The 24,791-nt window shown below is 36.9% G+C and overlaps 1 protein-coding gene across 1 annotated transcript in view; it reads left to right on the top strand.

Moving 5' to 3' along the window:
- Positions 1–24,791, top strand: part of MCCC1 (methylcrotonyl-CoA carboxylase subunit 1) — a 59,862-nt gene that overhangs the window by 8,977 nt on the left and 26,094 nt on the right. Inside the window, exons 5-9 of the mRNA XM_080799670.1 lie at positions 8,431–8,552; positions 8,977–9,124; positions 9,211–9,332; positions 15,591–15,702; positions 17,478–17,559. Coding sequence (XP_080655796.1) covers positions 8,431–8,552; positions 8,977–9,124; positions 9,211–9,332; positions 15,591–15,702; positions 17,478–17,559 — 586 coding nt within the window. The remainder of the gene's footprint in view (positions 1–8,430; positions 8,553–8,976; positions 9,125–9,210; positions 9,333–15,590; positions 15,703–17,477; positions 17,560–24,791) is intronic.

Here is a 24,791-nt window from a genome sequence, read left to right as displayed (position 1 = left end):
TTAACCATTTTCAGAACGCATTCTTTGTTTTTAGCTATTCCCAAGATTTTTACATTTGATTATTGGGTTGTTGTGTACTAGACATGTCCTTATTCCTCAGTCACTCCACCTTCTCACTGAAGCCTGTGCACTTTAGATCTTTTGAAAAACAGGTAGAGGAAGAGTTTAAATTACAAATTAAAGTTGAAAGGGAATTCTGTCCTTCTACCATTAAAACCAGAGCTTAGGAACATCAGGTCCTTTGTGGGAAGTAGATGGTGCTATAACTTTCAAGAAGAAATGTAATCAAGAAAGAAATCTGTTTCTCTCTTGGCTTCCCAGTCCCATTCTAGGCTCCACTCCCAAGTTTTCCAGTCTCCCAGGTTCAAAACTCCAGTATTACTACATCAACATAAAACAGGAACCAATTGTGTAGGGTCTTTGTTTGAAATTTCTTCAGAAGTAGTTCTCTTTATTAAAAAAGAAAAAGAGAGAGAGAGAGAGAAGTAGTTCTCTTTTTTTTAAAGAATTAATATATTTATTTATTTATTTGTCGGGGAGAGGAAGAGAGGGCGCATATAATCAGGGGGAGCGGCAGGCAGAGGGAGAAACAGGCGCCCCGCTGAGCAAGGAGTCCGAGGCGGCACTCTATCCCAGGACCCTGGGATCATGACCTGAGCCAAAGACAGATGCTTAACCTACTGAGCTACCCAGGTGTCCCAGAAGTAGTTCTTTTTTTATCACACAATCGGACCTTATGATTTTCCCTCTAGGTTTCTGATTCTCAGCTGTTTTCCCTCCTAAGTTCATTACCTATCCAGTGAATTCTCCATACTATTTAGACAAGTTTCTTTTCTTTTTTTTTTTTAAGATTTTATTTATTTATTTGACAGGCAGATCACAGGTAGGCAGAGAGGCAGGCAGAGAGAGAGAAGGGAGGAAGCAGGCTCCCTGCTGAGCAGAGAGCCCGATAGACAAGTGTTTCTTAAATACTAGTTTCATTATTATTCCCTGCTCTTTTTTTTTAATAACCTCACCCTTTCTCATCGTGTCCCCTAGTGAGTAAATCTTCAGTGGTGACAGATTAGAGTTCAAACTTGTTAGCCTAGCATTTAAGGGTGTCCGATATTTGTCAAAATGTTTTTCTCATCACCAGTTCTTTTATTATCACTACCATGAAATTTTCTCCATCTCCTTTATTAGACACATACTTATTTCTTCTTCTGAGCATTTGCATGTATTCACCTGCCTGAAGTACTCTGTTCCCCCTTCTCCTCCATGGCTTTATTCTCAGCAAGCATTCCTTGGTCTGCTGTTTTCTGCCAGCTTCTAAGCATGGATGCAGCAGTGAGTAAGACACGTAGTTCCGACCCTGTGAAGCCACACTTGTAGGTGGGGCAGATGCTAAATACTTAACCGGGTAAAGAAATAATATAATTAAAAATGTTATAAGTGGTGGAGAAAAGTAAAGCAGATTAAGGGGGTAAAGATGGGTTAGGAGATACTCTAAAACTGGCTGGTCAGTGGAGGCCTTTCCAAAGAGGTGACAGTTGAACCAAGACCTTGACTGACGAGGAGCCTGCCATATGAAGAATTTGAAGAGCGAGATTCGGGCAAATGCTATTGCCAAGACTCTGAGATGCTGAAAACAAACTTGGTGTTCAAGGAACAGTAGTATTCAGTGTGGATGGAGTAAAGGCAGTGAGGGGCTGTCATTCACAATCCAGTCAGGAACATTGAAATTCCATTACATATTTCTTTTTTTGTTGTTTTTAGGAGAGAGTATTATTACCTTCATTTTACAGATGTCAAATCTCATGCACAGAAGGTTACACAATAATCCAAATCATACAATCTCGCCAATCAGAGCATGGTCTGTGGCATTGTTTGGGAGCTCAGCAGAAATGCAGATTCTTTTTATTTTTTCTTTAAAAAAAAAAAAAAGATTTTAGGGGCGCCTGGGTGGCTCAGTGGGTTAAGCCGCTGCCTTCGGCTCAGGTCATGATCTCAGGGTCCTGGGATCGAGTCCCATATCGGGCTCTCTGCTCAGCAGGGAGCCTGCTTCCCTCTCTCTCTCTCTTTGCCTGCCTATCTGCCTACTTGTGATCTCTCTCTGTCAAATAAATAAATAAATAAATCTTTAAAAAAAAAAAAAGATTTTATTTATTTATTTGACAGAGAGAGATCACAATTAGGCAGAGAGAGGGAGGGAAGCAGACTCCCTGCCGAGCAGAGAGCCTGATGTGGGGCTCTATCCTAGGACTCTGAAATCATGACCTGAGCGGAAGGCAGAGGCTTAGCCCACTGAGCTACCCAGGGTGCCCCAGAAATGCAGATTCTTAAGCCTCACCCCAAACCACTGTGATTTACATTTTTATGCATAATTTGCATTTTTATTAAGATCCCCAGGTACCTTGAACTTAGAATTTAATATTGAAAGAGAGGATTAAACAAGAGTCTCCTGACTTACAGCCCTGTGTTAGACCATGCTGAGCGGTAGACCTTTGTTGCCCTGTATTTTGGTAAAAAGGAAGACATTATTTAATCAGAAATCTCAATTAATTAAAAATAATTTCTTGTAGGGTAGGGGCTCCTGGGTGACTCAGCTGCCTGCCTTCGGTTCAGGTCATGATCCCAGAGTTCTGGGATCAAGCCCCATGTCTGGCTCCCTACTCAGTGGGGAGCCTGCTTCTCTCTCTGCCCCTCCCCCCATTCATGGTTTTTTTTTCTCGCTCTCTCAAATAAATAACTAAAATTAAAAAAAAAAAAAAAAAAGTTTCTCATAGGCCAGCCAGCTTCCTTATTTTATCATTGTTTGTGCTCTAATCAGTTTTTCCTTAGAGGTGAAAATCTCCCTTTTAAAAAAAATTTTTTTTAGAGAGAGAGAGAGAGAGAGAAGCGGTGGAGGGGTCCAGAGGGAGAGAGAGAATCTTAAGCAAACTCCACACCAAGTGCAAGCCTGACCAGGGCTCAACCTCATGACCCTGAGATCACGACTTGAGCCGAAACCAAGAGTCAGATGCTTAATTGACTGTGCAACGCAGGCGCTCCTGAAATCTCCCTTTTTAATGATAGTTTGCTGAGACCGTTTTTCAGTTTAAATAACAACCCTGTAGCAAGTGAATGATATTGCTAATTCTGGGGCATTTATTAACTCTGTATCTCTCTGGGCTAGTATTATTTAGATGCTATACTAATACACAATGAAGAAAGAAGAAATAACTTTCACATACTTTGGATATTCAAGATTCAAGATGGCTTGTAAACATTACCTGTAATGTTTGTAAAACAAAGAATAACATCAGAAAAATCAGTAATATAGGACTATTATTTGGTATAGGGGTTGGAATTAAGTCAGAAAACTTAAGCCAAAGAATCCTGCTTCAGTTCTTGATGGAATCCCGATTCAGAAGGAAATATGGTGGGTTACAATCATTGAGGTTCTCTAATAAAAGGTTACTTGTCAATTAGGGGAGTAAACCTTGCTTTAACTTTGAAGAAGAAACTTGCTGATCTTTTTGATATAGGACTTTGAATAACATTTGTCTAGTGATTTTGAAAGGTTGCCCAGAATGTAGAATTGTTAATGTAGCCATTTTGGCATAGGCGTTTTCACAGATGCTAGAGTAACATTTGCACGTGAGCTACATTTCTTGTGATTTGCCTGGTGACATGGCTAACTTGAAAGAATCTAGAAAATGTAATGGTTCTCTAGTTTTCCTGATTGTCATTTGTCTCAGACCTTCTCTGCATGGGAAAGATCAAGTAGTGAGGGCTGGCTGAAGATTAGGATCACCTGAGCAGCCAATTTAAAGAGAATGTTGCCATAGTGCTTTGGGGGAGGGCCCTATAGTTAGTTATTGGAAGAGAGCTCATAGGGGTCTTGTGGAATACTAGTGATATTTTGTTTCTTGAGCTGAGTGCTGGTTACACAGGTGTATTCAGTTAGTAAAGACTGTGTTTATAAAAGCTGTCTACTTATGACATGCACTTTTCTGTATGTGTATTCCTCTTTAGTGGAGGGTTTAAAAAAAAAAAAACAACTTACCCCCTCAGTTGACAGGATTAGTTCCTGAGCATTAATGTTTTATGAAGTGCTCCCGTTTCTTTTACTGTACCACTAGGAATGAATAACTTTATTACAGGCATTTCAAGATCATTGATAAGTAACTTTAATGAATATTGCAGGTTATTTAAATGCTGATCATCTGTGTAGTTGACCAAAAGGAAACCCATATGTTTTAAGTATCAGCTGTGGATAGGAAATTCTTGGTAGTAAGAATTTAAAGAGTATGACTTGTTCTCTCCACCAAAGGAAGGACACTTCTCGTTTCTGCTTGAAGGCAGAGCCAACAACTTTGGATCTGTACATATGCTTGGAAAGTGCAGCAGAAGGGTTACAAACTAAAAGCATGGAATAAATTATTTTGGCAGAGATTTAAGGGTAGAAGATGACCGTTTTTATCTTTACTGTTAAAGGCACATGAGTGTTATGGAATGAAGGATCTAAACAGGGGCTTACAATCCTGGGAGCCCAGGATAAATTGGCTGCTAAATACATGCCCAGTGGCTGGAGAATTAGCCCCCAGCTAACAGTAGCATTACTGATTTTTCCGTTTTAATATATTCAGATGCTCAAGAAATACTGTGATCTGGATATACTAAATTGTTCTTCCTAAGATAAATTAATTAAAACTTCTTGAGGTCATTCCTGTAATGTGTGGTTGGACTTTTCTTTTTCTTTCTTTCTTTTTTTTTTTTATTTTTATCTTTGCAAGAAGATAGTGATTTTCTTTTTAGGTTTGAAGGGAGGGTATTTATCTGGTTCATCACAGTTCCATTGAATTAACTATCTGTTCAAAAGAAGGGATGCTAGCAACACTTTGAAAATGCAGTTAAGGAAACAGTAGTATTCAAAATAACATCAGTAAAAATCAAATACTTAGCACTAACTTTAGAAAAACCAGTTTTAAGATCTATGCATAAAAACTATAACACATTGCTGAGAGGAATTAAAGAAGTTCTAAGTGAGTTCTATGATCTATGCATGAAAAGAAGTAAGTTCTAAGATCTATGCATGAAAACTATAACACATTGCTGAGGGGAATTAAAGAAGTTCTAAGTAAATGGATACATATATCATTGGAATAATCAATAGTATTAAGATGGCAGTTCTTTCCAAATTGATCTGTAGATTTAAGGGAATCTTGATCAAAATCCCAATAGGCTTTTTTTTGGTAAATATTGACAAGCTGGTCCTAAAATACCCCAAAGGTCTAGTATACAGTTAAAACGATTTTGAGGGGTACCTGGCTGGCTCAGTAAGTAGAGCATGCAACTGTTGATCTTGGGGTTGTAAGTTCAAGGTCCATGTTGGGTGCAGAGATTACTTAAAAAGAATATCTTTAAAAAATTTTTTTGAAAAGACAATAAATTTGTAGGGTTTAGATTCTTGGATTTCAAAACTCACAATAAACCTACAGTAACCAAGACAGTATGGTATCAGAAGGAAAAATACATATGTCAGTGCAACAGAATAGAAAGTCCCAAAATAAACTTGCACATACATGGTCAATTAATTTTTGAACAAAAGAGCTGAAGTAATTCAGTGGGAAAGATAGTCCTTTCAACAAATTATGCTGGAACAATAGATATTTATATACAAAAAGATAAACCTAAAATAAGCAATAAAAAGGAAAGAGGTGCTGATACATGCTAAAAAGTGGATGAACTTTGAAAATACTGTGTTCAGTGGAAGAAGGAAGCCAGTCACTGAAGACTGTATGGATTGTATAATTCTATTTATATGGAATGTCCAAAATAGGCAAATCTACAGAAACAGAGTAAATTAGTGGTTGTCTAGGGCTAGGGATATGTAGGGAATGGACAATAACCGCTAATAGGCATGGAGTTTGTTTTGGGGGTAATGAAAAGTTACGTTATTAGATCTTACTCAATATCTTAGATTATGGTAATGATCTTTAGATCATTATCATCAACCACTTTAGAAAACTGGCCGGTTTTAAAAAGTTAAATATATACTTACCATATTTGACCTAACAGTTGCACTCCTGGGTATTTACCCAAGAGAAATGAAAAATATGTTCACAGATGTTATTTGTACATGAGTGTTCATAACAGCATTATTCATAATAGTCCAAAACTGGAAAAAAAATCCAAATAAATGGATAAATAAAATGTGGGCTATCCATTTAGTGCATCAACAAATAAAGATCTATAAAAAATGAACTACCCATGCACACGATAAGGATGAGCCATAAAACATCATGCTAAGTTAAAGAAACTGGACACATCAGATTCTGTACTATGTCGTCCCATTTATATGAGATTTCTAAAAAAGGCAAAATTATAAGAGACCAAAAGCAGGTCAGAATTGCCTGGTTCTGGGAGCAAGGATTAATCAATTATGCATAGGGGCACAGAGGAACGTATTCAAGTGACAGAGGTATTCTACAACTGGATTATAGTAATAGTTGCACAGTTGTATAAATTTGCTAAGTTAATCAAACTATAAATGAGTGAATGTTATGTACTATAAGTAAAAAAAGAAAGGGTGTTAAGACATTGGGAAGACTAGGATGTAGATCTGTTTCACTTTGCTTCACATAAATAATATTTGACATTTCATATAAAATTACTAAAATTGAACTTTGGTTAAAAAAATCAAACTGATCAAACTGATATCAAAATGTGATTATCTTGCATTTTATTTTTTGTTCTCACTAAAATGTAGGTATTCTGTTCATGAGTTTCCCAAACGTCTGAAGCATACTCCTTTAATTTTGAAACAACTATTCTTTGGGTTTTTTTTTTTTTTTAAGAATTTATTTATTGGGGTTTTTGTTTATTTTAAAGAGAGAGAGATTGAGAAAGCACATGCACAAGCCAGGGGAGGGGCAGAGGGAGACAAGAAGAGAGCATCTCAAGCAGACTCTACACTGAGCGTGAACCCAACATGGGGCCTTAAAACCCTGAGATCATGACCTGAGCTGAAATTAAGAGTTGGTCGCTCAACCAGCTGAGCCACCCGGTGCCCCTGAAACAGAACTATTCTTTCAATATGTTTGTTTTGAAATAGTATTGGCTGAACTTTTTCCTTTCTATATTCTCTTGGTTATAATTATTATATAGTCTTATTAATTTAGAAGAACAGAAATGCCATCGGGGCTGTTGAGGTTGGAGAGAAAGTTGCTTTATCCCTCACTAAATCATGTTATACTGTTGTGCTTTTGCTTTCCTCTGTATCCTCCCTTTTTGCTGTGAGTGTGTTTGTTCTTGGAAATCTTACTGTCCCTCAGGTATTAATTTTCCTCTTCTGTGGGCTAGAAAGCCAGACAAATAAATTTCTTAAAACTCTGAGTAAGTTGCAAGTGACTAGGTTAACATATGAGGGGATCCTCTTTCACTAAGTATACGTAGACTCTAACATAGGACTTTTTGTTTGCTTCTTAGCTTTTTTTCTGGAAAGGTGATATTGGCAGATAGTGAACTGAAGATAAATGAGGTATTATTGTGCTAACATGTTCCTTTCAGGTTTGGGGTATCATGGTTTCAGTTCTAAGCCAGCTTTATATGGAGGCAGAGTAAACAGCCCTCCCCTCTGCTACTGTGGAGCCCTTTACTCATGTTTGCAAATACTCATTGACACTCTACCCTAATAGAGTATTATTTTAGGTTCTTCTGTATGATCCAACAGCTTCACGTATAGATATATACCTAAAAGAATTTAAAGCAGGGACTCAAACAGGTGCTTGTACACCAATGCTCATAGCAGTGTTATTCACAAAAGCGGAAGGTAGAAACGATCAATGCATGAATGGATAAGCAAAAAAACAAAATGTAGAATATACACAGTGGTCCATTATTCAGCCATGAAAAGGAATGAAATTCTGATACATGCTACAACATGGAAGAACCTTGAAAACATAATACTAAGTGAAATAAACTAGACACAGAAAGACAAATGTCATACAATTCCATTTATATTAGGTTCCTAGATGGGGTATTCATAGAGACAGAAATTAAGATAGCGGTTATCAGGAAATGTGGAATTGATATTTAATGGGTACAGAGTCTCTGTTTGGGATGGGGACAACATTCTGGAAATGGATGGTGGTAATAGTTGCACAGCATTGAGAAGGTACTTTAATGACACTGAACCATACACCTAAAAGCGGTTAAAACGGTAAACCTTATGTTGTGTGTATATTACCACAATAAAAAGAAGTATAGATTTTTCCAGTTCAGGCCAGGCTTTGGAACTTCAGTAAGAATGTTTCAGATACCTCTTGGAAACAGATTTTGATAGAACCCATAGTGTACTTACCACCAATGTCGGGAGAGGCTTCCCCAGAGGAAAATGCCATCTCCTGCCTCACACAGCATGCCAGTGGAGTGCTAGTAAGTTTGTCCTTTCATTTTCACTTCTAGGCTATCCATCCAGGATATGGTTTTCTTTCCGAAAACACAGAATTTGCCGAACTGTGTAAACAAGAAGGAATTCTTTTTATAGGTCCTCCTTCATCTGCAATTAAAGACATGGGTATAAAGAGGTATTCACTTCTACTTTTTAAATATAACCAGAGGACGGTCTACTGAAATGGTTTGTTTAACCTCTAACAGACACGGCAGTTAGAACCTTTGGTTGTCATGGGCGTAAGCTGTTCAACTGCCACTCCAGTGAGTTACAGAAAATGTTTATCTAATTAGGGTTTCTAATCAATATATGAATTAGTTTTAGGGATTAAGAACAAGGTGGGATGAACTATCACATGAAGCACTAGATTCGTAGTTATCACAGAAAAACTAATATTTTAATATTTGTGTTAATTGTTGTCTCAGACTATAGTCTTTCCTTTACCTGGGAATGTTTTATTTTTAAAAAGTTCTGTTGTATTTGTCGATGGGACTGTTTTGTGTTTCTCTTGTATGAAATAACGCATAGAAATGGGGCGTCTCACCTTTCTTATTCGAAAGCACATCCAAATCCATAATGGCTGCTGCCGGAGTGCCTGTTGTGGAAGGTTATCATGGCGAGGACCAGTCAGACCAGTGCCTGAGGGAGCACGCGGGGAGAATCGGTTATCCTGTCATGATTAAAGCTGTCCGTGGTGGAGGAGGGAAAGTAAGATTGTGCATGCTCGTGTTTTCACTTCAGGCTAGTCTTCTTGGTTTTATTTAGGTTGTAGTCATACTGTCTTGCTGTCTTAGGGCATGAGGATCGTCAGATCCGAAGAAGAATTTCAAGAACAGTTAGATTCAGCACGGAGAGAAGCTAAGAAGTCTTTCAATGATGATGCGATGCTGATTGAGAAGTTTGTAGACACTCCAAGGTGAGTTCAGTTTTTTTTCCAACTCCATTTTTTAAAATTAAATTAGAAAAGAAATGTATGCAAACTATAAAAAATCATATAAAATATAAAGTTCTACTAGTACATAAGTACATTAAGTTCCCCAATCCCACCCCCGATGTAACCACTTAGTATATATGGTGTGCTTTCCTCCAAGCATTTTCTAATCAAATAGAAAGATTTATACATATACGCACAGAATGTAAAATACATACAAAAGTACAGTGAGTACAATCTTACATAATATCATATGCTAATATGATACCATAGCCATCTTTCCATGTCAGTAAATATAGGTCTACTGTATTCTTTTTATTGGGATTAATGGTTCCATGATATTGACATACTCTTAATTTAGTCAATGCATTTCTTTTTTTTTTTTTCTTTTTTGAGATTTTACTTATTTATTTGACAGAGAGAGCAAGCGAGCACAAGCAGGGGGAGTGGGAGAGGGAGAAGCAGACTCCCCACCGAACAAGGAACCCGATGTGGGATTCCATCCCCAGGACCCTGGGATCGTGACCTGAGCCAAAGGTGGACACTTAACCAACTGAGCCACCCAGGCATCCCTAATCCGTTTCTTGTTGATGGAACTTAGGGATTTTTTTCAAAATAAAAGAATTCTTGTAAAAAACTTAGTTTTTCTTACAGAACTCTATAAGCATCAGGTGAGATGCTCAGAGAATGGGAATAGATACCTAATTTGGGCCGGTAGTGATATGTTAACAAATAATACTAACATCTCACCCATATATCACAATTACCATTTGCCACATTCTAAGCATTTTACATACACCCAATAATTTTGCTGTCCTAATCCTAATTTAATTCCTGCAACAATCCTGTAGGTAGGCCGTATTCCTGTTTTGCATGTGAAGACCCTGAAGAGCAGAGTGGTTGTTAACGACTTGCTTCAGATCTCCCAGCTGGGAAGTGATGAAGCTGGGATTTGAATTCAGAATTCATACTCTAAGCCACTGTACTAAACTGCTTCTCTAGGTACTCCTGTAACAAATACCATGTGAATTTCCAATTTTTTTATTTTCTGAAACTTTATTTTCCTATGTATTGCTTAAAATAAGATACTGACTATAAAAGCTTCTTGTTTCATAGATTTTGTGGTAATTATGTATTAACACACACACACACATATATATGTGTATATATACATATATATGTGTATATACACACACACATATATATATATATATATGTGTGTGTGTATATATATATAGAGAGAGTAAATCAGCTGGCTTCATAAAGAGTAATTCACTTGGGAACAATGAGCAGAGAGGGTTTTACCTTGATGATGATAATATACTAAAGCTTCAGGCCCTTCCCTTGTGTGAGCCTCTTCTAAGATCCTATACCTAATTTTATATTCTTCTTAAGGACAGCCCCCAAATTGTTTTTGTTTCAAGTGCTACAAAACTTTGAACTGTCCCCACACGCAGCATGGTAAGTTAAGTTCATTTAAATGTTAACAGTTAAAAAGTCTGCCACCTGTTAGTGGGAAGTAAGGCAAAAATGGAAGAAGTTCTAAGGGAAATTGAGGGCTCCCTTCCATAACATGTTTCAAAAAAGAATAGGCTGACTATCCAGATTGGCATGCTTCTGAGTTAGAATTATCCTGGAGATGTCAGCTAGCTATTTCAGTGACCATAACTCAATGCCTACAATGTTCTCTAAAGATGTAAATTCTTTACATGTGCAATGTTAGCTGAATATTACCTCACATTGTAATTTTTCATCCAATAGCTGGAAAGCTCCTGGGAATCAAGGACCTGATAGTACCTTTCTTTTTAATTTTCCGTGTGTATCAGCTGGCATGCTACTTTCTTCATGACAAGCATCAATAATAGTATTTTTTGAAATATAGAAGTAATATACATTACAGACATGGAAAATACAGAAGATGGAAAAAGTCACTCATAATCTCATTCTCTTAATACAAGTAATAGCATTTCTGTATATATTTATTCTGCATTTTCTAGTAATAATATTTTAATATCATGATAATTACACTATTTTGTATGTTGCTAAGTAATTACCTGTTGAGTTAATGGAGTACCAGAAGATTGTCAAGGTGGTGCTTATAACTCAGAAAAGTACATATCAAGATGTTTTGTAAATCTGCTCAGAACTGTTTAGCTTACCTGAAAGGCTGGGATAGAAACAGTCTTCAAAATGTACTGTTTCAGAGGATAAAAAAGGAAATCAGGTTCCTTTCTCAGTTCACATTCAATATGTATTCTAGATGGTTAAAAATGCAAATAGGAAAATAAAAACTATCGAACTCTTGGAAAATATCAAGGCATTCTTGGTAGACTCCAGCTGTATCTGTCCATGTGGCCAGATCCCAGCAATGGCTGAACTGGAACAGCTGGGGTTTGGTGCACCTCCTGGTTCTCAGACAGTCTGCTGCAGAATCTCTAAATTAGATAAAGCAGCACAGAAAAAGGATCAGTCAGAAAAAGGAAAATAACAAAAGCAAAAGATCACTACAGAAATCAGAACAGAACACAGATCCTCAAAAAGTTTCCCTTGTAAGCCGCCATAGGAACAAGTGTGTCCAACTTCTGAGAACTCAGAAAAGAGCTGTGTTGTGGCCCTGGTATGTGTTCCTTTCAGAACCTGGAGTCCCTGCTCTCCGGACTCCTTCCCTGGAGCAGCTAACAGATAAGGGAGTGGTAAAATTTTACAATTGGAATTTGAAAAACAACCCGTTTAGTTCCAACATATAAAGAGGTTGGAAGTTGTTACTCACATCCAAAAAGCAAGTGCAATTCTGAACAAAATGAAAGTCAGTGAATTTTAGACCTATGAGAGAGTGGGGACCGCAGGGCAAACCACCACCCTGAAATCCAGACAGCACGTGAATACAGTGAATCATAGCCAAGAGCCACTTGCCCTGAGCAGAAGCCACAGAAAGCCATAAATTGATAGGGACACTTCTGCAGGGATTATGATAAATTCCTGGAGTCTGGGTGTGGACTAGCGTGATAGTGAGAAACCCCTCAAGGTCCAATGTTGGGGAACCCCCGATTTTCATGTTTTCCCTTCAAGAACACCACCAGGTTCTCACAGTGAAAATCCAGGAAAAATTCCCTCCCATTCTGGGGAAGAGGGAGGAGAAAAGTAACCATCTGAGATAGGCCCGGAGTGGTCTGTTCTCTCTAACAAAGGTCAGCTCTTCAAGGGAAACTTTGCTGTTCTGTGGGAAGGTTAGTTAGCCAACTCTAACCCCCTCTAGCTTTCCTGTTTCATGTAATGAGAGAAAAAATGCTAAGAAACACTTCTGGGGGCACCTCACTGGCTCAGTCAGTGGAGCATGTAACTGTTGATGTCAGGGTCGTGAATTTAAGCTTCACACTGGTTGTACAGCTTACTTTAAAAATAAATATCTCCCTCTCCTGCTTCCCCTGCTTGTGCGCTCTCTCTGTCAAATAAAATCTTTAAAAAATATATATACACATACATACAAACAGATGGTGCTCATGAACACAGAAACTGGAAGCACACAGGGATATGAGCCCACTAAAACACCGAGATTTAATCACTAGATCATAGTCTGCGTTCCCTCCCCTGCACCCTTCTACCACGTCACCAGGGACCTAGTATAATAATAGGATTTCAAGTGAAAGAACTGTTAAGACAGACTCTTTAAGAAGAGCTCCTAGTCAAAGACAACAGGAGAAACAAAGCAAAACAAAACAAGGACACTAGAGGAAACAAGCCTCTGGTACCTACAGCTACTGCAGACATTAAACCCAGCGTCCTGGCTAGATCCACATTAAACTTTACAGTAAATGTCTGTATTTATCTTAGTTACTGTAAAGTGATACCTCATGTCCAGCTTTTACCAAAAGAAATGACAAGGCATGCCAAAATTTAGGCAAGAAAAATCACAGTATAAAGAGACAAAGCAAACATCAGAACCACAGATTTTGGAATTACCATATACAGAGTTGTTTAACTGATTAATGTGTGAAGGGCTCTAATGGAGTGAGGGGACAACAAGCAAGACCCTTTGGGAAATGTAAGCAGAGAGATGGACGCTTGAAGAGAAAAGTCAAAAGAAAGTGCTAGGAATCAAAAACAATGTAACAGAAATGCAGAATGCAATTGGTGGGCTCCTCAGTAGACTGGACACAGCTGAGGAAAGAATCCGTGACCTAGAACATAGGTCAATGGAAATTTCCCAAACTGAAATGCAAAGAGAAATAAGAATGAAAACAAGTGTTAATATCCAGGCTCTGTGGGACAGTTTTAAAAGGTATAGCCTATGTGTTATTTGAATACTACTAGAAGAAAGAAAGGAGCAGGAGAAATATTTGAGGTAATAATGGCCAAAAATGTTCTGAAATTAATGACAAACACCAACCACAGAGCTAGGAACCTCTCAGGATACCAAACAGGATAAATATCAAAACATCTTTTGAATCATATTCAAATTTCTAGGAAACCAAAGACAAATAGAAAATCTTGGGGAAAACATGGGGATAAGGATGTCTTACCTATAGAGAAACAAGGTAAGAAATATATCAGGCTTAAGAAAGAATAGGGGGGAGTGAAATATTTATAAAGCATTGAAAGGAGAAAAAAAAAAAAACAGAACTCTGTGTCCAGTGAAATTATCCTTCAAATCGGAGGGAGAAACAGACTTCCTCAGACAAACAAAAGTTGAGGGACATTGTTACCACAGACTTGACTTCTAAGAAATGATAACAAGTTCTTAATAGAGAAGGAAAATGATACAGGTCAGAAATTTGGATCTCCCTAAAGAAAGGAAGAGCATTCAAGAAGGACTAAATGAGACTAAGATAAAATCTCTCATTTTTCTCTTTTCAGTTGATCTCACAGACAACAGTTTGTCCAGAGAAGTAATAGCAAGAAAGTGTTTGGTGATAATAGCTTAAAGATAAATGAAAAGAGGAGGAAAACTCAAACAGGCAGATCCAAAAGAAAGAAATCAGTTCCTATTATTTTGTCAAGAGCATGTGTTGGACAGGTTGGAAAATGTTAAAATTGAACATTCAGTAGAAATGGTATATCAAGAAACTAAATTTTTCAAGTGGTTTAATAAAGTGGCTTCATGAGGTGAACAAAAAGGAACAGAAATGAGCTATTGTGCTGTAACAGTACATTTACAAGACCCTTCTTGGTTTTTCTTTTATCATTATTTCTTTCTGACAATTTTTATTTTAAAAAATCAACAGAGAAAACATTTGCTGGTCATTCATTTCTCCATCATGGTGATGAATATGTGAGGTAAACTACACAGTGAACCTATCAGAATAAACCTACTGAGAAGAATGCTTTCATGTTCACCAAATGGTCTGTGTACCCTCATTTTCTTAAGTGTTCTGTGCATTTACTCTTAATATGATTTCTCATAATTTTACTATTTTAGATTCAACATTAAAGTGCCTTTTTTGTTTTTATAATAACATTAGTAATATTTTTTTAAAAGATTTTATTTATTTATTTGACAGAGAGAGATCACAAGTAGGCAGAGAGGCAGGCAGAGAGAGAGAGGGAAGCAGGCTCCCTGCTGAGCGGAAAGCCCAATGCGGGACTTGATCCCAGGACCCTGAGATCATGACCTGAGCTGAAGGCAGAGGTCTAATCCACTGAGCCACCCAGGTGCCCCACATGAGTAATATTTTTAAAAAATTCATGATCCATACTGATTTATTCCTTAACCTTCTTATGGATGAGCCATTATAACTTTTAGTCTGCCTAAGTTTATAAAATCTGACCATGAGAGTTGATTTTTAAAAATCCCCTAATTATAGGGTGCCTGGGTGACTCAGTCAGTTAAGCAGCTGACTGTTGATTTCAGCTCAGGTCATGATCTCAGGGTATTGGGATCGAGCCCTGTATCAGGCTCTGTGCTCAGTGGAGAGTATGCTTCAGGATTCCCTCTCTCCCTCTGCCTCTCCCTCTGCTTGCTCTCTATCTGTAAAATAGATGAATAAATCTTTTTAAAAATAATAAAAAATGAAATAAAAATAACCTGATCATAAAAAAGTTATCTTTGGTTTTTTGAGAATATATGAAATGTGACTATAATTTGTAAGTTTTCCTTGACAGTTTGTACTTGTGACTTGCATCTACTCTGAGGTTGTAAATATAGTCTCTTATGTTTTCTTATTTCCTAGTCATTTCATGTATGTAATTTTTTTTCTAGAATGTTCATTCTACAAGTGGAAACTTTCTCATTGGGTTTTTAAATAGGCATGTAGAAGTCCAGGTGTTTGGTGACTACCATGGCAATGCTGTGTACTTGTTTGAAAGAGACTGTAGTGTACAGAGGAGGCATCAGAAGATCATTGAGGAAGCCCCAGGGGTAAGGACCTTGTAAAGAAATTTGCAAGCTTCTCTATAACGTAAACCTCAATCCCTCTGATTTTCACATCAGAAATCGGTGAAGATAGTGTCTCCTCTAGAGTCCTACTGAATAACTGCTTCCCAGGGGTTGTATAAAGATGAGGCACCACTGAAGCCTTGGGAATGAGAAGGGGGTTGAAATTCCCAGGCTACCACACTGAGGGCCATGATCCTTCTGGATGGTATCTAGGAAAATCTACTCTGATCCAAGTACAGACTGTCCCTGACTTCACCATGGTTCAACTTAGAATATTTTGACTTTACAGTGGTGCAAAAGTCATACACATTTAATAGAAGTACCTTAAATTTTGAATTTGATCTTTTCCTGGGCTCTATATGTGGTATGATACTCTCCTGGGCAGCAACAGTGTGCCAGTCAGCCACATAGTCAGGAAGGTAAACAAAATCGTTCTTACCTGTACCCGTTCGTACACCCTCTGTACTCGGTATTCAACAAATCACATGAGATGTTCAGCTTTTTATTACGGAATAGCTGTTGTGTTAGATGATTCTGCCCAACTGTAGGCCACTGTGAGTGTTCTGAGCACACTTAAAGTAGACTAAGCTTAGTTAGGATGTTTGATAGGTTACGTGTATTTAAGTGAATTTCCAACTTCCGATATTTTTAACTTAATTGGGTTTATCTGGGTACAACCCCACTGTAAGTTGAGGAAGATCTGAATCTGACTTATAGGGAGCAATTGTGTAATAATTCCATATAGATTTTAAAATTTAATGGGAATGTTTGAGGAATGGGTTGGCCTGGTTCACTGATTTTTTTTTTTTAAGTTTCTTTTATTTTAACTTCTGCTTGAGGTGTCCCTAAAATATATTAGTCATCTTCCCGCCATAGAGATTTATTGTAGAGGAGGGAGATTTGCTCTTATTTGGCAACTTTTCCCCCTTGGAATTAATTGTTACATCTCTTTGGATCTGTCTCTTGATTGGTTTCGGTTGTCCTCTGGGTCAAGGCCTATGCCTAGAAGGCCTACTCCTACCCCTTTTTGGATTTACATTTCTTTGAGCCTACTACTGCCGTAGGCTTTCTTGTCCACGGTTTTCTACATGGTTTTTGTTTTTTCTTTTTTTCAGTACTTGTAAAAGGTCAGGGATCTGAGGTTTCTGGTTAATCAGTTTGTTACTCTCATACTGTATTCAAATTTTAATTTCTGTTGCAGACTATATTATATCACTCAAAGTAAATGTCAACAATAATTTCAGTAAAGCCTTATTTTCAAGTAGTGATTACTTAAGTATGTGGCTGTAGAGCACTGTTTTAAAATGTTAAAACCTTTGCCTACTTTTTAACCTACATTTCTTTCTATGGACTCTTAAGGTTTACCATTATTCCAAGATAATTATTGGTCACATGGCCCAGATTGCTCTACCATCTTTAAATAATATGATGATCATTCAGTGTTTTCATATTGATATGTGTAATTGGATATATAGTCATGAAAGTTCTTATGTAGGTACAAAGGAGATTGATATATCATTATGCTGAATAATATCTACAGTTCATAGAAATTACTAACAGAACGATTATACTTTGGTATGGAGCTGTTCACTGTGGTATAGGATGTATTTCTTGATGAAATATATAGCATTAGCTATTTATCCATATTAACTCTTTAATGTAATGTTTGATACTTAGAAATGCAATATTGGATCTTAATGGAAATTTCTAGTAGGGCAAAGAACTAATGGAAATTTATCTTAAATATTTTTTCATAGCCTGGTATTAAACCTGAAATAAGAAAAAAGCTTGGAGAAGCTGCAGTCAGAGCTGCTAAAGCTGTAAATTATGTTGGAGCAGGTATGCTAAGATTTACTTTGAATAGACAAGAAGAAATAATCATTTATTGATGTTCAGAAGGCAAAAGAAACTTTTAAATCATTGTCTTTCAAACAAATTATACCCACATTAAGAAATACATTTTACATTGAGACCCCGTATGTACACATAAGTATGTATACATATGTATTTATATCTGTATACATGTATAGTTGGAAAAAAATTCACTAAACAGTACTTATCTTAATTATGAGTAATGCTATTTGATATTTTCTATCCCATTTTAAAATAAAATCACTAAAATGCTTTCTTTTGCCTCTTTTAAAATTAGTAAACTTTAATTGGTTCACAGCTAAATTGAGCAGAGAGTTGCCATATTCCCCACCTCCACCCTTGCACAGCCTCCCCAAGTGTCAGCATCCACACCAGAGGGGTTCATTTGTTACAGTCAACAAACCTACAGTGACACATCATTATCACCCAGAATCCATAATTTACATTAGGGTTCACTCTTGATATTGTGCGTTCTATGACATTGTTGTACAGTATACATTTGGAAAAATGTGTAATGATGTGTATCCACCTTTGTAGTATCGCACAGATTATTTTCAATGCCCTAAATAGCCTCTGTGCTCTGCTCTTTATCCCTTCCTATCTTTAACTCCTAACAGTCTCTGACCTTTCTGTTGCCTCCATAGTTCTGCCTTTTCCAGAATGTCATATAGTTGGAATCATACAGTTTGTAGCCTTTTTTTTTTTTTAACATATAATGTATTATGAGCCCCAGGGGTATAGGTCTGTGAATTGCCAGGTTTACATACTTCATAGCAGTCACCATAGTACATACCTTCCCCAGTGTCCATAACCCAACCACCCTCTCCCTACCTCCCTCCCCCCAGCAACCAACCCTCAGTTTGTTTTGTGAGATTAAGAGTCTCTTATGGTTTGTCTCCCTCCCGATCCCATCTTGTTTCATTTATTCCTTTCCTACCCCCTCAAACCCCCCATGTTGCCTCTCAACTTCCTCGTATCAGGGAGATCATATGATAATTGTCTTTCTCTGATTGGCTTATTTCACTAAGCATAATAGTTTGTAGCCTTTTAAGATTGGCTTTTATCACTTAATAATATGCATTTAAGTTTCCTCCATGTCTTTTCATGGGTCGATCAGTTCTATTTAGTGTTGAATAATATTCCATTGTCGGATGCACCATGATTTATCCTCTCACCTACTGAAGGATATCTTGGTTGCTTTCTAAGTTTGGCAATTATAAATAAAACTATTATAAGAACCTGTGTGCAGAGTTCTATGTGGGCATAGTTTCAGTTTATTTAGGTAAACATCAAGAAGTTTAATCACTGGTTTGTATGGTAAGAATATGTTTAGTGTTGTATGAAACTGCCAAACTTTCTTCCAGAGTGGCTGTACCATTTTACATCCTTACCAACAATGTAGGAGAGTTCCTGTTGCTCCACATCTGAACTAGCATTTGGTATTATCAGTGTTCTATTCTAATAGGTATGTAGTTGTATCTCATTTAAATTTGCATTTCCCTAATAACATGACTGGATCATCTTCTCATATGCCTGCTTGCCATCTGTGTTTCTTCTTTAGTAAGCTCTGTTTAGGTGTTTTGCCCATTTTTTAAATTGGTTTGTTAGTTTTCTTGTTACTGAGTTTTATGAATCCTTAATAAATTTTGGATAGTAGTTCGTCATCAGAGGTGTCATTAGCAAGTATTTTCTCCCAGTCTGTGGTTTGTCTTCTCATCCTCTTGACATTATCTTTTGCAGAGCGGAGGTTTTTAATTTTAATGAAGCCTGGCTCATCAGTTATTTCTTTAATGAATCATGCCTTTGCTGTTGTACCTAAAAAGGTGTCACCCAAGGTCATCTAGGTTTTCTCCTACTATCTTCTAGGAATTTTATAGTTTTGTGTTCCCAATTTAGCTCTATGGTCCATTTTAAGTTAATTTTTGAGAGCATAAGATCTGTGTCTAGATTCATTTTTTGGTATGTAAGACATATACAATAACACCATTCCAGCACCATTTTTTTGAAAGACTGTCTTTGCTCCATTGTATTGCCTTTGCTCCTTTGTCAAAGATCAGTTGACTGTATTTATATAGGTCGATTTCTGAGCTGCCAGTTCTGTTCCACTGTTCTGTTTGTTCTTTCCCCAGTACTTCATTATTTTGAATACTGTAGCTTTATAGTAAATCTTGAACTCAGTGTCGGTCCTCCAACTTTTGTTATTCTCCTTCAATATTGAATTAGCTATTCTGGGTCTTTTGCCTCTCCCTGTAAAACACTAAAAATCAGTTTTTTGATATTCACAAAATAACTTGCTGGAATTTTAATTGGGATTATGTTATCTCTGTACAAGTGGGGAGAACTGACATCTAAACAAGGTTAAGTCTTCCTTTCCATGAATGTGGACTATCTAACCATTTTGTTCTTCCTTGGCTTCTTTCATCAGAGTTTTATAATTTTCTCATATAGATCTTACACATACTTTGTTAGATTTATACCTATTTCATTTTGGGGGTGTTTGTGTAGATGGTATTGTGTTTTTAATTTCAAATACTACTTGTTCATCATTGGTATGTAGTAAAACAATTCACTTTTTATATTAACCTTATATCCTGCTTGTTAATGATCACTGTTTAGTTCCAGGAGTTTGTCAATTCTTTTGGATTTTTCTACATAGACAAATCATCTGTGATGAGACAGTGTCATTTCTTTCTTCTCAATCCACATACCTTTTATTTCCTTTTTTAATTGCATTACTAGAACTTTCATTGTGATGTTGAAAAGGAGTGGTGAAAATGGACATCCTTCCCTTATTTCTCTTCTTAGTAGGAAATCTTCTAGTTTCTCACCATTAAATATAATGTTAGCTGTGGGTTCTTGTAAATCTTCTTTATGAAATTAGGAAGTTCCTCTCTGTTAGTAGTTTATTGAGAGTTTTTATTATAATTAGGTATTGGATTTCATCCAATGCTTTTTCTGCATCTATTGATACAATCATTTGATTCTGCTTTAGCTTGTTGATGTTATGGATTACATTAATTGATTTTCAAATGTTGGACCAGCCTTGCATACCTTAGATAAATCCTATTTGGTCATGGTGTATTCTTATTTTGGTACATTATTGGATTTGATTTGCTAATATCTTGTTGAGGAATTGCATCCATGTTCATAAGAGATATTGTAAAATCTTTCTCTTGTTTTGGTAGTAAGGTAATGCTGGTCTCATAAAATGAGTTAGGAAGTATTCTGTCTTCTATGTTCTGGAAGAGATTATAGAAAATTGGTATAAATTCTACCTTCAGTGTTTGGTAGAATCACCAGTGAACCAATCTGGGTCTATTTTAGAGGCTTGGGAGGTTATTAATGATTATTTCAAATTCCTTAGTAGATAGAGGCCTGTTCAGATTATTTCAGAGTGATTTTTTTTCTTAAGTGACAGATAGTGTCTTTCAAGGAATTGGTCTGTTTCATCTAAGTTATCAAATTTATGGGCATAAAGTTGTTCATAAAATACTTTTAACATCCTATTAACAACCGTAAGACCTATAGTAATTTCCCTTCTTTCATTTCTGATATTAATAATTTGTCTCCTCTCTCTTTTCTTTTCTTAAACAACGTGGCTAGAAGCTTATATATGTTATTGATCTTGTCTAAGAACTGACTTCTGGTTTTATTGGTCTTCTCTATAGATTTTCTATTTTCAATTTCATAGATTTCTACTCTATTATTTCTTTTCTCTTGCTTACTTTAGAATTAATTTGCTCTTCTTTTTCTAATTTCCTAAAATGGAAGCTTAATTTTAGATCTTTCTTCTCTCCAAATATATGGATTCAGTGATAAATTTACCCCTAAGCACTGCTTTCAGTACATCTCACAATTTTTGAAAAGTTGTATTTCTATTTTCATTTAGTTTAAAATATTTTTAAAATTCACTTGGGATTTCTTCTTTGGTCCATGTGTTACTTGGTACTGTGTTATTTAATCTCCAAGTATTTGGGGACTTTTTTCCTAGCTGTCTTTCTAGTACTGATTTCTAGTTCAATTGATTTTTAATTTAATTATGGTCTTCAGAGCAAACATTGTATATCTATTCCTTTAAATTTGTTTACGTTTTTTCTGTGACCCTGAATGTGGTCTGTCTTGTTGAATGTTCATGTGAGTTTGAGAATATGCAGTGTGCTATATTGTTGGATAAAGTAGTCTCTAGACATCGATTATATCCGATTTATTGGTGGTGCTATTGAGTTCAACTATGTCCTTATTTTTCTGCCTGCTAGATTTGTCCATTTCTGATTGAGTGGTGTTAAAATCTCCAGCTGTATTAGTGGATTCATCTATTTGCAGGTCTCAGTTTTTAATTCCATGTATTTTGACACTCTCTTCTTAGGTGCATACACATTAAGGTTTTTGTCTTTTTGGAATATCGACCTATTTTCTTGTGAGATAGATCTGCTGCTAATAAATTTTCTCAATTTTTATTTATCTGAAACAGTCCCTATTTCTCTTTCATTCGGAAGGATAACTCCACAAGGTAACAGAATACCAAGGTGATTTTTTTTTTCACTCAAGACTTTAAATAACACTCTACTCTTCTTGCTTGCATGGTTTCTGAAGAGAAGTCATATGTAATTCTTATCTTTTCTCCTTTATAAATGAGGTGTTTCCCCTCAGCCTCAGATTCTTTCAGGATTCATTCATTCATTCATTCATTCATTTTTGTTTTCTGTACTTTGGAAATGATATGCCTAGGTATAGCGTTTTGGGGTTTTTTTGACATTTATCCTGCTTAGTGTTCTCTGACCTTCCAGAGGTATGTGGCTCAATGTCTCGACATTAATTTGAGAAAATTCTTTGTCGTTATTGCTGCAGATATTGTTTCTGGTCCTTTCTCTTTTATTTTTTTGGTATTCCCATATATGTATATGTTATACCTTGTCTAGTTGTCCACAGTTCTTGGATAGTCTGTTTTGTTTTTTTCAGTCTTTTTTGTCTTCACTTTTAGTTTTGGAAGTTTCTGTTGTCATATTCTCAAGCTCAGAGATTCTTTTCTTAGCTGTGTCCAGTCTACTGATGAGCCCACCAAAGGCATTCTTCATTTCTGTTACCGTGTTTTGATTTCTAGCATTTCTTTTTGATTCCTTGAATTTCCAAGGAATCTTATCTATGTGGATTCTTGCATGTGTCTACTTTTCCCATTAAACCTATTACTATACTAATCAGAATGTTTTTAAGTTCTTGGTCTGGGGGTGCCTGGGTGGCTCAGTTGGTTAAGCATCTGCCTTCAGCTCAGGTCATGATCCCAGGGTCCTGGGATCGAGTCCCACATCAGGCTCCTTGCCCAGTGGGGAACCTGCCTGTCCCTCTGCCTGCTGCTCTCTCTGCTGTCCTCTCTCCCTCTTTCTGACAAATAAATTAAAAATATATATATATTTAAAAAAAGTTCTTGGTCTGATTATTCCAATATTTCTGTCATTTCTGAGTCAGGTTCTGATGCTTTTTCAGTCTCTTTAAACTATGTTTTTTGCCTCTTACTGTGCCTTGTAATATATTTCTTGATAGCCCAACCTGAGGTACCAGGTAAAAAGAACTGTGGTGAACAGGTCTTTAGAATGTGGTGGTTAGGTGTGGGGAAGGAGAGGTGTTCTGTATTCCTAGGATTATGTCTTAAGTGTTTTGGTGAGCTTGGGCCCTGAATTTCACCAGTGTGTCTCAGTTTGGGGTTTTTTGTTTGTTTGTTTGTTTTTGTTTTTGCTTACTTGTTTTGATTTAGTCACTTATGAGGGCAGGATGGCTGGAGTTGTGTATTTCCCTTCCTCCACGTCTGTTCATTGGGCTCTGATGAAAAACCCATAGTTTAGGCTCTAGTAAAATAGTTCTCTTACGGACAAATCTTGGTCAGAACAGAACTCTGGTGTACTTCAGATGATTCGTTTTCCCTTTCTGCTGTGAGAGGCTCAAGGGGATTTTTCTCCAATATTCACTGTGAGGACCTGATAGAGCTTCTGCAGGTAAAACACAAAAGTACAGGGGGCTGCCCTTGGAGGTTGTAACTTGCAGAGTTGTCCACACTGAGCATCCAGCAACTTGTCAGTTACAGCCCAGTTTTTCTTCCTTTGGTACTTGTTCCCTTAGAAGTTTTGTTCATGAGTTTCTGTTCCAGTAAGTTTTGAATCTCTGTATTTGCCTGTCTCTCCAATTTTGGGGGCAGGAGTTTGCCCCACGACTTTATAACTCTGACGGATCTGAGAAAGATTGTTGATTTTTCAGTTTATTTGGCTTTTTACTCCTGTCAGGTTAGAATGGTGACTTCTTAGCTTCTTATGGACCAGAAAGTGGAAGTCTTGACTAAATTTTTACAAGGCGCTAATGGGTTATGACCCACAGTTTGAGAAACTGTCTTAAATTATATGGAACTAACTTTCAGCTAAGTGAAAAAACCTCAAACACAAAAAACTACGTAGTATATGATTTCATTTATATGACACTAGGAAAAAACTATGGTTGCCTGGAGCCAGTGACCCAGGGAAGGGACTGACTACAAAGAGGAACAAGGGAACATTTTGGATAATGGAAATGTTTTGCATTTTCATGGTGGTGGTGGTGGTGGTTCTATGACTGTATTCAATTGCGATTGAAACTTAACACACTTCCCTACACTTAAAATGGGTAAATTTTATTATATGAAATTACACCTTAATAAGGTTGGGAAAGATGTAGCTTTTGTTGCTAAGCAATCTTCCACTGGATCACCAGCAAAAGGACTTTTAAAGGAAACCTCCAAAGCCCACAATCAGGAGGCAAAAATACTATTATATTTTTTTCTACCAGGTGAGAGTGAGATGGGATGTCACAGTGTGAGCCTCTAGGGATCCCGGCGCACCAAAGCCGTAACACATGGTTCAACCATGTTCTCGCTGCTGCAGCAGTGGACATTACTCGGAACTTGGGCTTACCCTTTGCTGAAAACCACAAACATACTTTTTGTTGCTAGATTTCATGTGTGGCTCCCTATTTTTTATTAAGGTTCATTTGCTGCTACAAAATGTAAGATATTTTCTTCATGAAATGCATAATGTTTACCATTTGTTTACCATTGAATGAAGGCAGCATTAAAAGTTGATGTGATTCGTTTCTCTTTCTGGTTTTGCGAGACAAACCATAAGAGACTCTTAACTATAGGAAACTGAGGGTTGCTGGAGTGGAGCAGGGTGTGGGGTAGG

This window comes from Martes martes (assembly GCF_963455335.1).
Source record: "Martes martes genome assembly, chromosome: 1".
In the NCBI taxonomy this organism is placed as follows: domain Eukaryota; kingdom Metazoa; phylum Chordata; class Mammalia; order Carnivora; family Mustelidae; genus Martes; species Martes martes.
The sequence above is the reverse complement of the archived record's forward strand: the minus strand, read 5'-3'. Positions and strand labels throughout refer to the sequence as shown.